The 16693-nt window shown below is 48.6% G+C and overlaps 1 protein-coding gene across 1 annotated transcript in view; it reads right to left on the reverse strand.

Annotated features, from left to right (window-relative positions):
- The window catches only part of LOC144700187 (putative triglyceride lipase), a 46515-nt gene extending 42180 nt beyond the window's left edge, over positions 1–4335 (reverse strand). Inside the window, exons 1-3 of the mRNA XM_078571618.1 lie at positions 3939–4335; positions 3781–3839; positions 3113–3194 (exon numbers count right to left, since the gene is read on the reverse strand). Coding sequence (XP_078427744.1) covers positions 3113–3194; positions 3781–3839; positions 3939–4247 — 450 coding nt within the window. The 5' untranslated portion in view covers positions 4248–4335. The remainder of the gene's footprint in view (positions 1–3112; positions 3195–3780; positions 3840–3938) is intronic.
- Between the last annotated feature and the right edge of the window lie 12358 nt (positions 4336–16693).

Below are 16693 nucleotides of genomic sequence, written 5' to 3' on the forward strand. Positions count from 1 at the left end.
CTTTCAAGTGCATTTTTGTGGGGTATTCATCTACTCAGAAAGGTTATATGTGTTACCATCCTCTTACTAAGAAAACATTTGTTACCGCAGACGTGAAGTTTGATGAATACAGCATGTTCTACAATGAGGGACATCGATCTGACTGTTATTTGGAAGTAAATGAAACAGGAACAGATTTAGATACGGAAAATCTGGGATTTAATCCATCTGAAAATTCCTCTCCAGCTATGGATCGAGCGGAAACGGCTGAGGACAATCCAGAGTTAGATGGAGAACAAGAGTTTACTCAGATGGAGAACGAGGAAGATACTCATGAAGACCTTTCGGCACCAGCTAATCAAGGTTTGTCTATTGCCATCAGCAAGGGTACTCGGTGATGCCTCAGTAAGAAATTATATCCCATATGCAATTATGTGTCTTATGATCGTCTGTCCTCAGGTTACAGAAAGATTGTTCAGGTACTACTGACCACTGTCATTCCAAGAAATGTTCAAGAAGCTATGTCTCAAGCCGAATGGAAAACTGCTATGGATGACGAAATGTTGGCATTAAGGAAGAATGGTACATGGGATATGGGCCTCCCAGAAGGAACGAAATTGTTTGGTAGCAGATGGGTATATACGATTAAATATAATTCAGATGGCTCTATTGCAAGGTATAAAGCTCGACTGGTGGCCAGAGGATATACCCAGTCTTATGGAATAGACTATCATGAGACATTCGCTCCAGTCGCCAAGCTGAATACAGTAAGATTAGTAATTGCACTTGCAGCCATGCATCAGTGGGATCTTTCGCAATTTGATGTTAAAAATGCATTCCTACATGGAGAACTGCAAGAAGAGGTATATATGGCTCCTCCCCCCGGTTATCTATTGCATGAAAACTCATCATATGTGTGTCGCTTAAAGAAATCTCTGTATGGATTAAAGCAATCCCCAAGAGCATGGTTTGAGAAATTTTCATCTACTCTCATATCAGTTGGATACTCACAAAGTGAGGGTGATCATACCCTATTCTTCAAACATGGCCAAGACTCCAAACTGGCTATTTTAATCGTCTATGTTGATGATATTATCGTTACTGGCAATGATATCAAGGAAATTGGAAATCTAAAACGTCATCTGACCAGCAACTTTGATATTAAATCTTTAGGTCAACTCACTTATTTTCTTGGTATTGAAGTAGCTTATTCCAGGATCGGCATTGTCCTATCTCAACACAAGTACGTCCTGGATCTACTCAAGGATACAGGTAAATTGGATTGTAAGCCAGTAAGCACTCCAGTGGATACAAATGTCAAACTTCAAGCCAAGCAGAGCGACAAGGACGACCCCATCGATAAGACATCATTTCAGAGATTGATTGGCAGATTACTCTATCTAAACCACACAAGACCAGATATATCCTTTGCTGTGAACTCTTTAAGTCAGTATATGTCAGATCCACGACAGTCTCATCAGACAGCAGCTGACCGTATTCTCTCCTATTTGAAAGGGACAATTGGGAAGGGTCTTCTATTTCAGGCAGGGGGAGACCCTACGGTTAAAATCTTCACCGATTCAGATTATGCAAGCTCTCTGGATGATAGTCGATCTACATCTGGATACTGCAGTTTTTTGGGAAGAAATTTAATCACCTGGCGTAGCAAGAAGCAGCGGGAGTCTCAATATCGAGTGCTGAAGCAGAACTCAGGGCTTTAAAGAAAGGTGTTTGCGAAGGAATGTGGCTTAACGATATTCTAACTGATTTAAAACTCATTCCTCCCAAGCCAATCATCTTATATTCTGACCGTCAATCAGCTATTGCTATGGCCAAGAACCCGTGCATCATGATCGTTTAAGCATGCAAGAATTGACAGACACTACATCAAAGAGAAGATTAATTCTGGGCTCATCAGTCCAGAATACATACCATCGCCGCAACAGGTGGCTGACATTCTGACCAAAGGACTACCAGGAAGACAGTTTCAAGATTTGGCGTCCAAGTTGGGCATGATTAACATCTATGCCCAACTTGAGGGGGAGTGTTAAACATCTAATTTCATCCTTTTCTATTTTGACACACATGTAAAAAGGTGGGCCATGAGTTATAAATGGCCCACCTATCTCTCTCCTACTTTCTCTTCCTTTTTCCTTTCTCTTTTCCTTCTTTTTGTTTCTTTTTTCTATCGTTCCCTAAAGAATGACCTTTTTGCCCCTTAAAATAGCCGTTGGGGCAACGGCTATATGACCGTTGCCCCCAACGGCTATCTTGAGAAAGGACTTAGCCTATAAAGGAAAGTCTTTCCCAACCTGTTTATGTGTGAGTTTTTCCCCTTTTCTCTGTATCAAAAATCTCAATAAACTTCTTCTGCATCTTTCTCATTTGTCTCAAAAAGGCCTCATTTGTCCTATCTGTTCCCAAAGGCAGAATTCTCTGCATTCTTCACAATAGCTAAATAATTCTTTAACGAACCACTGATCTCTTCACCAAAGGCATTATCGAGATCCAATTTTTTCAATGCATTAACGAGCTTAGGAAGAATCATATTCATTCGTCACCTTGAGGGAAGGCATTGGAAACCATAAGTAGTTACTGTTGTAATTTTCCGGTTGTAAGTCTTTCTGGTGTACTTTTCACCATAACATTTTTACTGATACATTAAGAAGAATCAGGCCTACTGATTCTAATTGGACCCTCTCTCTGAGTTATAGTTAGACAGAAACTCCTACTTAATGAAGTTGTTTTTGAAGATTTTTCTTGAAGACGAAAGTGGGTTCCAACAGTAAAAAGCAACAAGCAATGGCTCAGGGCTCAACAAAAATCATAAAAATAGTCATTTTTTCGGCCATGTTATACCTCCACTCCCTTTAAGACCCCTTTTCAAGAAGGAGCCCATCAATTTCATTCCCGAGGCCTAAGTAAGATCCCTCAAGATTTTAGACATTACTTTGTACATACAGCAAAAAAATAATAGAAGTAGCCATCATGATGTATGCACTACTGATTATAAGACAGAAAATTCAATTCAATAACGTTTTTTAAAAAATGTATGAGAGAAAGAAGGCCATGAGAATGTTCACATTCATAATTAATAAATAATAACTTCCAGGTGGTAAGACTTAAAAGGTACCCATAGGTCGAGGCCAGGAAAATTAGTTCCGTTCTTTAGTTTTATGAAAAGCTGACCATCATAGACTTCATACAGGAACGACCTGAACAAAATCAGAGGTACAAAACGGCTGGATCTGATGAGCAAGGATATGAAGGTTATGATGGAGATTCATAAATAGAAAGGAAGCAAACAGCGAGATGGAAATTCAAGTGAAACAAACTCTATCTCAATCTATTCATGACATTGTTCATGAACTATATACGTATCTCATTCAAAATCCGAAAAAATTGCAGGGTTTCTGAAACAACTTGAAACCCATTGACTTTAAAATTTTGATAGTCATTGCAGAACTCCGGCTAGAACAGCATGCAGTGATTCACTCGGTTTCAAGACCACGGGGTGATTCGCTCTCTGAACAGCTAGAACCTTTTTCCTTCAGAATGAGATGGTATCAGACACACTAACATTTAGACTAGAAACTGCCACTAGGGCCGTGTCTCTTATTCGATCACGAGAATTATTTTTTATGAAATGATCCAGGCGAAGTGCCAAAACCGACTTCTCCGTCCAACAAAGATGAATAGGAAGCATTCGTAAAAAGCACGTGACAGCAGGATTCTCATCCTACGCGGTGCTTTCATGTTTCAATTTCTCCAATCCGTTTTACGGGAAAATAGAAAACCTACTTCGAAAGAATGACCGTCCGGCAATTCGCCGAATCCATTTCGCGTCTTCCGACATTTTCCTGCGTCGTCAGCAATTGAAGCAAAAGAAACGCCACCATCAAATAGAGAAATGGACAACTTACAATCTAAAGATGAAAGAAACGAGAGAATTAACTCACCGGAGGGCTCGTGTAAGCCTCAAAGGCGAATCCAGCGAGCAAGACAGCTAGATTTAGATCAAAGGACGGCCTCTTCGCCGCCTCCGCGGCCGATCCTCCATTCTGATCAGACGAACAACGAACGGTAGTAGCACAAGAAAAACCGCGCCTCAAATTCACAACGCCCGATCGCTTAATTATATTCAAAGGGATCAATCTCGCGGTCCGACGGTGACGAGCATCGTTGCTATGGATGAATCCCTTTGAAGAAGACTTCGGATGCAAGAATACGATCAAGGAGTGAGGCGAGCTCGTCAAGCTGGTCGCCATGGTTCCTACTCCTCTCGGCAATTGGCGCTTCGTCCTCTGGCCAACAGCTCGCCAGGTCACTTCGGCATCGCGCGGGAGCCAACGGTAGCCGATTCTTCGAGAACCTTCACTAATAACATGTGGGTCAGTATTTATACTACTGTGAAGTAAAAGTATTTTCAAAATTTTAAATTTTTCTTGACTGTGTTAATATGCACACATCTTTTTGCCAAACTAACTAGGGGCCAATTTGCAGCTTAGACTTGATCATACACAGCATCCAGAGGTTCTGGCACCAAGCACAATGTCTCCCTCACACGCTCGTCCCAAGCCACGAATTGGAAGACGATATCATGACATATACTGAATTGAATAGCGTAAATGGGCTATCTGTTATTCGTCTTTCCAATATATCGATACTGCATGAAGATATCAGACATTGGTTGCTACAGTATCAATATGCAATACCATTAGTCGTCCCGAAATCAGCATCCATCTTTGTCTAAAGGGTTGGATGGTGATGTCCGATATTGGTTTTTTGGATATTAGACATAGGGATAGAAATATAGTTTAAATGATTTTATAATTGTATTACTAAGTGCAAGGCCCCAAAGTAGGGCTCATTCCTGTGTAGAGGCTTACATGCTAACTATGGAGGATATGCCCAGATATTTGGACTCAGAATTGGAGCTTGTCTTCGTAGCGTGGACACCATACGCATCGTGGTGGTGACGCCCATCCCTAATTCTTGAAGCCAAGGCCCACATGGCACTCATGCTCGCTGGTGTGCATGCACAGTGGAACAAAGTAGGTTGCACACGCAGTCCGTTGAAGACGTGCAGGCACAGGGGCTACGCGTCAAGCGTGTGCGAGCTATGCATGCTGATGTGTGTGCAAGCCACAAGAGCTTCGTGTGGAGCTCGACGCTGGATATATCCTGCCAAGAGACTAAGGCATGGCACGCGGAGTGCCAAGACAGCTGCGAGGCGCCCCTGCAGGTAGTGTTGCAGCGTGCAGGTGCCAAGGCGTGGGATATCAAGCACGATGACGCCAATGTGGACCAAAGCGACATGCGTGCATGGTGCTGGTGGTGCGTGGAGGATCAAGGGGTGTTGCACATGGACATTGGGGAGTGTGGTATGATCATTCGGCTGATGCGCTGAGGGCCATGACCCATGGGCGTGCGGCTTTTGGCCCGGGGCATGCTTGTAGGAAAGTGCCCACATGCGCTTGTCTGGGGTTGTGGGCATTAAGGTGTAAGAGTTGCCACTATCCAACTACGTGCGCAACACCCCATTTCGTTACTTTTGATATCATCTCTAGTCTTCCCCCTTTGTATTGGCTACAACCTCTAATGTAATTATGCCCATTATAATACAAAGTACTGCTTTGATGCTAAGGGCCTATCTCTATCCTCTCTCAGAAACCTCCAAGCAATCTTAAGCTGTCCAAAGAGAATTATGCTGCATAAGTGAAGGCTGCTTAACGTTCCTACTATTTGTCTGATATTAGACATCAGACATCTATCAGACAGCTAAACAATAGTCAATACCACCCCAACTCAACATGTTATTTGTACAAGACCAACATCGACTCTACATAGGTTTGTAGCCTAAGACTAGGTTAGGTATTGCCTTCCAAACATTGTGCGTAGGAGGCACGCTGCCGCTACATATTGGCTGCCAATGGTGGTGAGTATGTTGCTAGTGGTGCAAAATGGGCACGTGCTAGTGGAGCAATTCGACATTAGACTCTCCGTCACCAAGAGAATGCATAGAGCGCCAGTTCATATGGATTAGTAGCGAGAGTTTAGGATGTCTTCAGGGAACATGCATGGATGTCATATTATCGCCGTGCAGAGTTCTGTCATCCATATTGCACAAACATGCAGGATGAGAGTGATACGATCATACTCTTGGAACGTATCATGGAACACTTGTAACCCAACGATCAATAGAAATTGTTCAAGATCCAATATCGATAACAGATAGGAGAGGAGGAGAGGAGAAGGTTCCCGGGGTAGAAAGAGTGAAGAAACGGGAATGGTCAAAGAATTGTGACTGTCAGCTTGAGCGGTGAAGATGACACATCGACCTACAAACCACGAGAGAGAGAGAGAGAGAGAGAGTGAGGGAAACCCAGAGAGGGAGGTAGGGAAGGAGAGGGGTAAGCCTCACTGTGTGAATGTCTGCCTCCCCGGTCACGGGAGAGGTCCTTAAATAGGAGTTAATGGGGGTTGGGCCGGTGCATGTGTGATTGGCCCCGCCCGTATCTTCCTTTGAGCATAGACCCGCTGTCGGAGCATATCAATACTCCCTCCTATCTTGAGCAGCTTGTCCTCAAGCTGAAAGGCGGGAAATTGATCCCAGATGACGGACGCAAGCTCCCATGTAGCCTCGGATGCCGGAAGACCCTCCCAATGAATGAGGACTTGGCACCCCTTCGTGAATGGGCGGAAAGCAGTAATCTTGGAGGGAACCACGTGCCATGTACGGTTGACGTATCACAAATCATGCATGCAAATCAAAAATTTCTAGGGATTTATGAAGTCATACAATGAATGAACATGCATTTTTATGTTAAATTTCATTTTCATGCAATTATTCAGTCATGATGTAAAATGTCATATTTTAATGAGTATTTGCATTAATAAAAAATATAATGAAATTCATTAATTAAGTAGAAAGAAATTAAATAATAATAATAATAATAAAATGGCTCCCAAGGAGCCGCCAAGGTGCGCAGCCAAGGCCGCACACACCGCCAGCGCCACCCACAACCACATCCAAGGCCACAACCGCACAGTGGCACCTGCAGGTGCAGCCAAGGCTGGCCCCTCAAACCGACCCCAAGGTAAGAGTAATGTCACCCAAGGTAAATCCATGTATGATAAATTCAATTCGAATCGTTATGAATCTCAAAATTTATATACCGTTTGTGTTTCCTAAAATGAGCAATATGGGATTGTCATATAACATTGCTTTTCAAATGACCGCGCTGGGCCAAGGATGGGCGAGAGTATGATTGCAGCCCATTGGGCCACGATCTTAAGAAAAATGATATAAAACCAGACCACGCTTCGAGCTAACTTGGCCCAAAGCCTGTATCGGTTTGGGCTTTTCTTAAAGATGGCAATATAATCTTGACCGTCGATCTTCTTTCTGAAGATTGAACGGTCAATATAAACTCCTTATATTCTTTTTTTTTTCTTCTGTTTTCAAGTGACAGCTCAGACAGCGCGCTGTCGTGGAAAAATCACATGTGCACACATGGACAATTGGAGCTGACGTGGCGCTGCTAACGGAGCACAGTCCACCGAAAATAAAGAGGGTCCACGGCTACAATTTAATCGTAGCCATTGAACCCTCTAACAAAAGATCTAACAGCTATGGATCAATTACGACCTATTTTCACTTCTGGTTGCCATCTTCTTCATCGGCGACCAAATTTCGGCGATGAGAAGGCAAATCTCCGCCGTCTCGCCATCGAGAAGCAAGGGGAAATGATCCCACATCGCCAGAGAAAAGCTCTGGAGAAGTCCTACCCTACAAAATTCCATTGTATGGTCCTGAAAGTGAATCTTTCACTGCCAAACTCAAACGCCCTTTTGAAATAAAATTACGGAGGGGATGATCCTCCTCCTTTTTACTTTCTTCCGATTCTCTTGGTCGACGGCAGTGAGAGTGCCGCGACCTGAAGGGAAAACGTGAAGAGAGTGATAGAAGAAGAGAGAATTAAGAAGATTTACCTGGTGGGAATACTTCGACGGGGAACGGAGTCTGAAACCAAAGGCGACTCTGAGATCGCGAAGAATTCCCGATCCTCCATCTTCTCGTCTCTCTTGGGTCTCTTGGCCAATGGTGGTGACAGAGTCGTGACCTGAAGGGAGATTGACGAGGGAGAAGAAAGGAAGAAGGAGGCATTGAAGACCACTTAACTTACGGACGACGCTACTGGAGACAGGTCCGGAGCCATCGGTGACCTCCATCCACTGCAAAAAACTGGTAAGTAATTCAACTGTGCTTTAGATTTAATTGATACATCATTCAGTATAGGAAAGGATTGAGGAATCATCCTCAATCCATTTCTAGAAATAAAAATAATTTGATTTCAAGCAAAAACACAAAAAAGTTTGAAACCTCTCTGGTGCATTCCTTCAAACATTTGATCGGCTCATCTTTTAAATGATTTTTACACCACCATTTTAAATACTTTAAAACCAATAAAAATTCTATAAAATATATATTAAAATCTGGGAAGATAAACTTCCTAATCTATATACCTAATTAGATAAAATATCTTAAAAATCATTCTCGTTCCTTATAAAAAAATCTATAAAAGCCATTTACTTCATTTAGGCATTTTATCAAACAGCTTCCTCCGTGCATTGACCCTCAAAATTCTCTTATCAAAAAAATTCCTAAAATCATTAATATGTCTCTACCACAACCATATAAAATTTGAGGTCTAAATAAATTCTTTAAAGGAACTTCCTTTCTAAAATCCCTTCTCTCTATATCCCCCAACTCATTAGTTAATCCAATCTCTAAGAGCCAATCCTTGTGGAGATGACCTTACTCAACACTATACAATTCTGAGTAAGTTTTAAAATTAAAAATTTTACTTGATTGAAGCAAAAATAATAACGACACAAAATTAACACACCCATTTTTGCTTCATCAACTGTCTTCGATGAGCAGTGGAGGAAGTGGCTGAGGTGGCATGTCGCTGGGCACGGTGCGCTTGAGCTGGGACACATGTAAGATGGGGTGAATGCACACGTCCTCCGAAAGGGCGAGGTGATAAGCAACTGGGCCAATGTGCTTGAGGATGTAATAGGGACCAAAGTAACGCAGCGAGAGCTTATCGAAGGGCTGTTTGGCCAAGGACTCCAGGCGGTAGGGGCGAAGCTTGAGGTGGACTTGCTCCCCGACCTGATATTACATGGGGCGGCGGTGTTGGTCGGCTTGGGCCTTCATGGTAGCCTTGGGGCGGTCTGAATGTTGTCGCAGGAGATCCAAGTGGGCGTCTCGGTCACTAAGGAGATGATTGACCTCATCAAGCGGAGAGGGCAAAGAGCCGTAGCGGAGGAGGGTGGGCGACAACCTACCATAAACCGCTTTGAACGGGGACATTTTGATGGTGGAGTGGTACGAGGTGTTGTAGATGAACTCGGCCCAATGTAGCCAAGTACTCCATCGGTGAGGTTGGTCACCTGCAAAATAGCAGAGGTAAGTCTCGAGGCTTCGGTACCACTTTGGTTTGCCCATCTTTTTAGGGGTGGTAGACGGAGCTATGGCTGAGTTTGGTGCCGTGGAGGGCATGTAACTCCTGCCAAAACACGCTGATGGTGCACGCCATCTTGACCCATCGAAGGCATCATCTGAGCCATCGCCATCGTCGTCGAATGCCCGCCGATTCGCATCCAGCCAACTGCCACGCCAAGGCGCCAACGAAAACACCCGGCGTCGACAGCCCGAGTGAATTATGCTTGCTTTTATCGTGTTTTGATTTCTTTCGTATTCTTCGTTAGTCGTGCTTATGTTTTCTTGGTCTTGTCCAGTCGTTTCATCGAGCCGAGAAGCATCCGTCGTTTTGTCCATTGTGTCTTTGTCGTTATGTTGGGAGAGTCCTTAGTCATTTGGACCCCCTCCTTTTCCCCTTCTTTTTATGTTTATTTTCTCTTATTTTTGTAATGGGGGGGGTCCATTATATAAGGGCCCCTCTTATTGGACTACCCCTGCCCCCCCCCACCTTAGGGACCCATTAGGGCCCATTAATTTCCCTACTTAAGGGAAGAGTGGCGCCCTAATGCACTCAGACCAAGAATTTATTGAGATGTTGTTTATCATGTTCTTGGTCTCACCCTCTTGAGAGAAAGAAAAGAGAGAGGAGAAGGAGAAGACGGAAGAGGATTGAGTGGGCGAGGGAAGGGGTGAGCAGAGTGTGGATTCCCATCTCATCACGATTGGGAAGATTCTCCACTCAATCACAATCGTCCAACCCATTCGGTGGACCGCGCTTGCACAAGAATTTGATCGTAACCACCGCCTCCGAGAGGCGGAGTCACGACCCTTTTCCATCGCAACTCCAAATTGGTGCAAGAAGACAGATCGTGGCTCAAAGTCACCGTCCAGCATGACCCCCTCCCCCCCTGACGACGTTGTACCACCGCTCGGCGGACCTAACGCCCTAGAGGGGCAAGGTCGTGCCCCGTAAGTGTGCTCTCACCACCACCATGGTCTTGAACCTTCATCGGATGGGTCACATCGCCGTGAAGCGTCAGCCACGAACCCCACGATCTGTACCCGCTCCTAGTCGACCGCTGACTGATTAACTTGGCTCCACTTGTGTCCCATTCAATCTGACGGGATATGGTTGTGGGGGGAAGTCGATGATCTCGCCTGCCCAAGTCGAGTCGGTCACGTCCTGGAAGGAGGTGTACAGAACTGTACGGTCTTGGCCATTTTTATCACTCACCGGTCGCTGCTAGGAAGGGGAAAGGACTGATCGGATTTGGCTACTTTGCTCACTGGTCGCAGCTAGGAAGGGAAAGGGGGCTGCACAGTCTTGCATTCATTCCAGCTAGGAAGGGAAATGGGTTGTCGTCGTGGTTTTGGTCCGCTTATGCCCGCCGTTGCCAATACGCCGCTCCTGTCTTAACCTCTGCCTCGACTCCCTCCTCTGCAATTAGCTCCTGCGCCACACTGCCAGTCGAGCACGCCAACCCTCTCTGGCTCTTCTCTGCCACAACCCGCACAGGCTACCGTGACTAACGAAGAATCTGCACAACGAGTCGCACGCGACAAGGTACGTCATTCCCCGCCCGCCCGTTATATTACCCCTTGCAGTATATTTTTGTATTGTCTCCACCGCGCTTGAGCTAGGTAGGCGAGAGAGGAAAATTGAGAGATGACTATGATCATTGAGCATCTTTACCGGTACAGACAAGCCCGTCCGTTACGTGGAGGCCCCTATGGATTGACTCCGTTCGGCATAGTAGTCGCCTTTGTCCCCTCCGACGAGGCTCGAGAGGCCACCATCGCCGTCACTCGGCGACCCCTTTGGAGCTCAGAGTTCGCCATCTCCATCGCGTTGGGGCCTGCAAGTACGACACGTAGGATGCATTCATTCCATCATAGTTACATTACCAGTTAGGGTTTGTTATGCGTCAGACCACGTCGTTGATGACATCTGACTCCTCTATCTAGGTAGCCGAACATCGATTCGGTACTGCATGGACAACGTTCTAGACGACGTCTGACATCAATTTGGTATCAGAGCATCATCTCGATACCCGCACAGACGACATCCGCAACATCATCCTACACCAAATTGGTACCAGAGCATCGTCTTGATACCCGTACGGATGATGTCCTAGACGACATCCGACGTCGGACGCTCATGATGATATTGCCTCGATCGGAGACGATGGATGCAGGAGTCTCGTGCAGTTTACTGACCTCCTTGGTGAACTTGTCAGCCACCTCCTTGGCCGAGAATGGATGATAAAGGCCGAGGAAGTGTGCGTATTTGCTAAGGTGGTCCACCACCACCAAGATCATGTCCAGGCCATTGGACTTGGGCAAGCCTTCCACGAAGTCCATAGAAATGTCTTTCCAAATACACAGTGGTGTGGGGAGAGGTTGGAGAAGCCCCGCCGGAGTGAGATGACATGCTTTGTTCTACTGGCAGATGTAGCAGCCATTGACGAATTTTTTGATGTCGTGCTTCATACCAAGCCAAAAGAACTATTGAATGATGTGTTTGTACATCTTGAGGAATCCTCCGTGGCCACCCTGCCACCATAAAAGCAACATATCATTGGAGATGGTAAATTGCGGTGGAGAAGCTAGACCTGCTTTGATGGCGTGGATGATGGCTGCGAGCTTGGGGTCTTCCAAAACCTCTCGACGTATTGCCGGCAAGTCGCCCCAATGTGACCACAATATTTCCCCGAGAGCATGGTCGTTGTGAGTGGAGATGCGGGACAAAGCATCCGCGGCTACGTTGGAGCAGTCGCCTTGTAATGGATGGCGAAACTGTACCCAGGAGCTTGGAAAGCCATTTGTTGTAATCACCTTGGACTTCACATTGCTCTAACAAATGCTTGAGACTTTGCTGATCCGTGCATACTAGGAATGGCTGGAAGAGCAAATAATGACGCCATTTACAAACGAAGAGAACAATAGCCATATTCTCTCGTTCATAAGCTGAGCAAGTACGAGCGGTGGCTAGAAGAGCTTGACTGAAGTAAGTGATGGGCCGATTGTGCTGCATTAACAGGGCGCCCACTCCGATGCTTGACGCGTCTGTTCAAGCACAAAATCAGACGCAAAGTCAGGTAGAATTAGAACTGGGGGAGTGGAGAAAGCATGCTTGAGCTGGTCGAAGCCAGCTTGAGCATCGGCCGACCACTCGAACATGCCTTTCTTGAGAAGGCGTGTCAGGGGCCATGCAATAATGGTGAAACCCGCGACAAATCATTGGTAATATCTCACTAAGCCAAGGAACCCACGAGGTCCCTTAAGGTGAGGGGGGTCGGTCAATCCTGGACTGCTCGTATGTTGCCTGCATCCGTGGCCACGCCCTCCAAAGAGACCCAATTACCCAAATACTCGAGCTGGGTTTGGAGGAAGAAGCACTTTTTGGCGTTGACGTAGAGGGCATGGTCGTCCTAATGTTGCATGACTTTGTGAGGTGTTCCATGTGTTTGTCTCGGCTACAATTGTAGATTAAAATGATGTCAAAGAAAATCAGCACGAACCTTCGAATTAGTGTCTAGAAGACAAGGTCCATCAAGGTGTGAAAGGTTGTCGGCGCGTTAGAGAGCCCAAATGGCATGACCACATACTCGTAGTGCCCCAAATGAGTCTTGAACACCGTCTTGTTGATGTTGCGGTCGTGCATTCAGATATGATGATAGCCAGATTTTAGGTCCAGCTTGGAGAAGTACGACATGCCATGTAGTTTCTCGAGCAGCTCATCAACCACCAAAATGGGAAACCAGTTGGGGACATTGATTTTATTCAGAGTCTGATAGTCGATGCAGAAGTACCATTGGTTGTCCTTCTTGCGAACCAAAAGTGTCGGGCTTGAGTAAGGGCTGTGTGAGGGCCGGATAAGGCCTGCATCGAGTTGCCCCTGGACCAACTGCTCCAGCTCATTTTTCTGGCGATGAGAGTAACCGTAAGGGGGAGAATTGACTGGGCCCATACCTGGAAGAAGGTTGATTTGGTGATCCAAAACGCACTGGGGAGGAAGGCTACTGGGGTGGTGGAACACCCAAGGGAAACGTTGCTCCAAGGAGGCATGGGCGTCCACCAAAGCGGTTGATGGCAGTGGGGAGCTGGAAAGAGAGATGTACATGGCGTTCAATGTGCAGGCGCTTGGGTGGGCTGATGGCGAGCCTCAAGAGAGAGGCACTTGGTATGGTCCCTTTCCAAGGTGTGCCATACCCCCATCGACGTGGAATTTCAAAAGAAACAAGTCCTAATGCTGCTAGGTCCACCCAAGCATGCGCAACCAGGGATATCCCAGGATGACGTTGGTGCTGAGGTCAAAGACCGGTAGAAGAGTGACGACGGTGGTGTAACCTTGGAGATCAACAAGAACTAGGGAATGTACCTCCAGGACGTGACGCCCCGGACATGATGGGACGGATGACAATCGATGACAAATTGTGATGTGACAAACTGTTAGTGAGAGACTAGCTACTATGGGCTAATGGGCCCTATTCTATAAGCCCATTAGCCCATCTATCCTTCTCTCTCTTAGGGTATACATACCCACCTATGTACTCAGTTATGAGCATGTCATTATCTTCCTCTTCTCTTCCACAACATGGTATCAGAGCTCCAGAGCTCCTCACCTAGGGTTTGACATCGCCCGCACATCGCCGCTGCAGCTTCGCGCAGCCGCCGCGCGCAAGCGCAGCAGCCAGCCACCACCGCTACGCGCAAGCGGCCGCTGCCGCGCGCGACGACAGAACCCGCAGCCGCCGCGACGCAGCCGCAGCCCGTAGCCGCCGCGGATCGCGCTGCAGCCGCCAGACGCCGCGACGCCGCGCCGCACCGCTGCCGCCGGCGCTCGAAGCCGCAGCCGCCAGCCGCTGACGACGCCGCGCTGCAGCGCCGCCGCCGCCGCGAGCCCGCTGGCTGCGCCGCCGCGCCGCGTGCGCCGCGCCAGCCGCCGCCACGCGCAGACGCGCCGATTCGCCGCCGCGCACGCCGCCGCAGCCCTAACCGTAGCACGCCGCGCTTACGCTTAGCCGCAGCGCGCCGCGCTGCAGCCGCCAGCCGCTGACGCACGCCGCAGCAGCTAGCCGCAGCTGCGCCCACGCCAGCAGCCGCCAGCCGCGCGCGACGCGCCGCAGCCCTAGCCGCAGCACGCCACGCCGCAGCCGCCAGCCGCTGGCGCGCACGCACCGCAGCCTAGCCGCAGCCGCGCTTCGCGCCGCAATCGCCGCTGCCACCGCAGCCGCCAGCCGCAGCGGCGCCGCGCCGCAACCGCCACCGCCGCCGGGCAGCAGAATCAGCAGCCGCACGCCGCAGAACAAGCAGCAGAATGCACGCGCCGCAGCCAACCGCCACGCACGCCGCCACCGAAACCAACATGCCGCTCACTAAGACTGACTTCGCCGAGAGGCCCTTTGTCCTACAAGGTGGCTCATCCGCTCCCATCGGTCCCGGAGGTGACACTCCTACGGGCCCGAATCTCCTTCGATGGATGCGCTTTGTCGAAACCACCACGAAGGCACGTTAGCTCTTCAAGCACTGCATCCGAAGAGCCCCTTACGATCGACCACCCACACCATGCGGCGTGGGGACGTTGAGGAACAGTTCGTCCTCGGCTGGTCAGAGGCGTACACCCTCGCTCCCGACTTCCGCGACCGGTTTCCGCATCAGAAACGGTCAAAGGATTCTGGGATCAGCGCTCCTTTTGTGGCCAGGACAACGACTGGTGGCGCCTTATGCTCTTGCATGTCAGGCCAGCAATCTCCGTCAGGGGACGCTGACCATCTCTGACTATGCACTTGCCCACAAGAAGATGTGGGATGAGGTGGACTATTATCTTCCACCCAACGACCCGACGCCGAAGACGTACAGAATGTGCTCCTCTTGCGGATCATGGGCTTCTCGCGCCTGAACCGTGAGTATGATGACGCCCGTCGCCGTGCTTTGCACCGCAAAAAGGTCCACCTGCTCTTGAGGAATTGGTGAAGGAGCTCCAAGAGGAGGAAAGTCACTTTCTCCTCCATGGGACTCCTCCTCCGGTCCTCCGGCGAGTCGACCGCCCTGCTTTCTGCCCCCACAGCGTTTGCACTTTCTTCCGCGGCAAGCTCCCGGCGATCCTTCCACGCCCACATCCGCTGCTCCACCAGCTGGGACGGCGGTTTGCTCATATTGCGGCAAACCGGGCCACGGAAGAACAAGTGCAAGAAGCGCTGAATGATTGGAGAAAGAAGAAAGAGGCCGCCGACGGCAAGGCCATGGTGACCAGTCGACTCATCCTCCGCCAGCGCCTCCTCGGTGACCATGGATCAGCTCCAGGCAGATTTGGCCCGACTTCGTGACCAGATGGCAGCCCCGCAGAATCCATCCACGGCTTACGGTGGTTTTGGTGCGTCTTCCACTCCTTCCCTTCCGATGAATGGTACTGTGGTCATACGGCTTTTCACTCTCCCGCTGCCTCCGATACTACTTGGGTCCTTGACTCGGGGCCACCGAACATATGACCCCGAGTAATGCCCGGTTTGTGTCCTACGAGCGGCATCAGGTGGCCGCACTGTTCTCACGCAGGTGGACGTCTTCGTGTGGCCGGCATCGGGGCAGTCTATGTGGACGGTCTTGGTGTGGTCCACAATGTCCTGCATGTTCCTGACCTGCGGGCAGTTCTTATGTCTCCACAGTGTTTAGTTGATGCCGTCTCTTGTTCATTCCACCTCAGGCCTGACGCTATGTTTCTGTCTGACAAGGTGGGCCGGACTACACCGATTAGGCGGGAGAATGGACTACTGCTGCTGGATGACGGAGGCCGCTCCCAGTGCTTCATGGTGCACCGGACTCTACTCTCGGTGGCTGAGCAGTGTCGGGGTCATCTTCTGATGGAGCATCAGCGTCTTGGACACCCACCTTTCTCTACTTTACAGCGTTTTTTTCCGTCGTTATGTTTGGGCGTGGACCTCAAGACTGTGATTTGTGAAGCTTGTCAATTGGCCAAGCATCGTAGATCCACTTTTGCTTCCTCTCCGTCTCACACTACGACCCCGCTGTTCCGCGTCCACAGTGATGTATGGGGGCCGGCCCCACAGCCCAGTCTGAAGGGGCATCGCTACTTCCTACTCTTTGTGGACGAAGCTACCCGCTATACGTGGGTTTACCTTCTGACTGCGAAGTCGGAGGTTGCGCAGAATGTTCGACATTTTTGCACCATGCTCCAGACGTAGTTCGGTCGCGGCATCCAGC

Source organism: Wolffia australiana, chromosome 2 (assembly GCF_029677425.1).
Source record: "Wolffia australiana isolate 7733 chromosome 2, ASM2967742v1".
NCBI classification, from domain to species: domain Eukaryota; kingdom Viridiplantae; phylum Streptophyta; class Magnoliopsida; order Alismatales; family Araceae; genus Wolffia; species Wolffia australiana.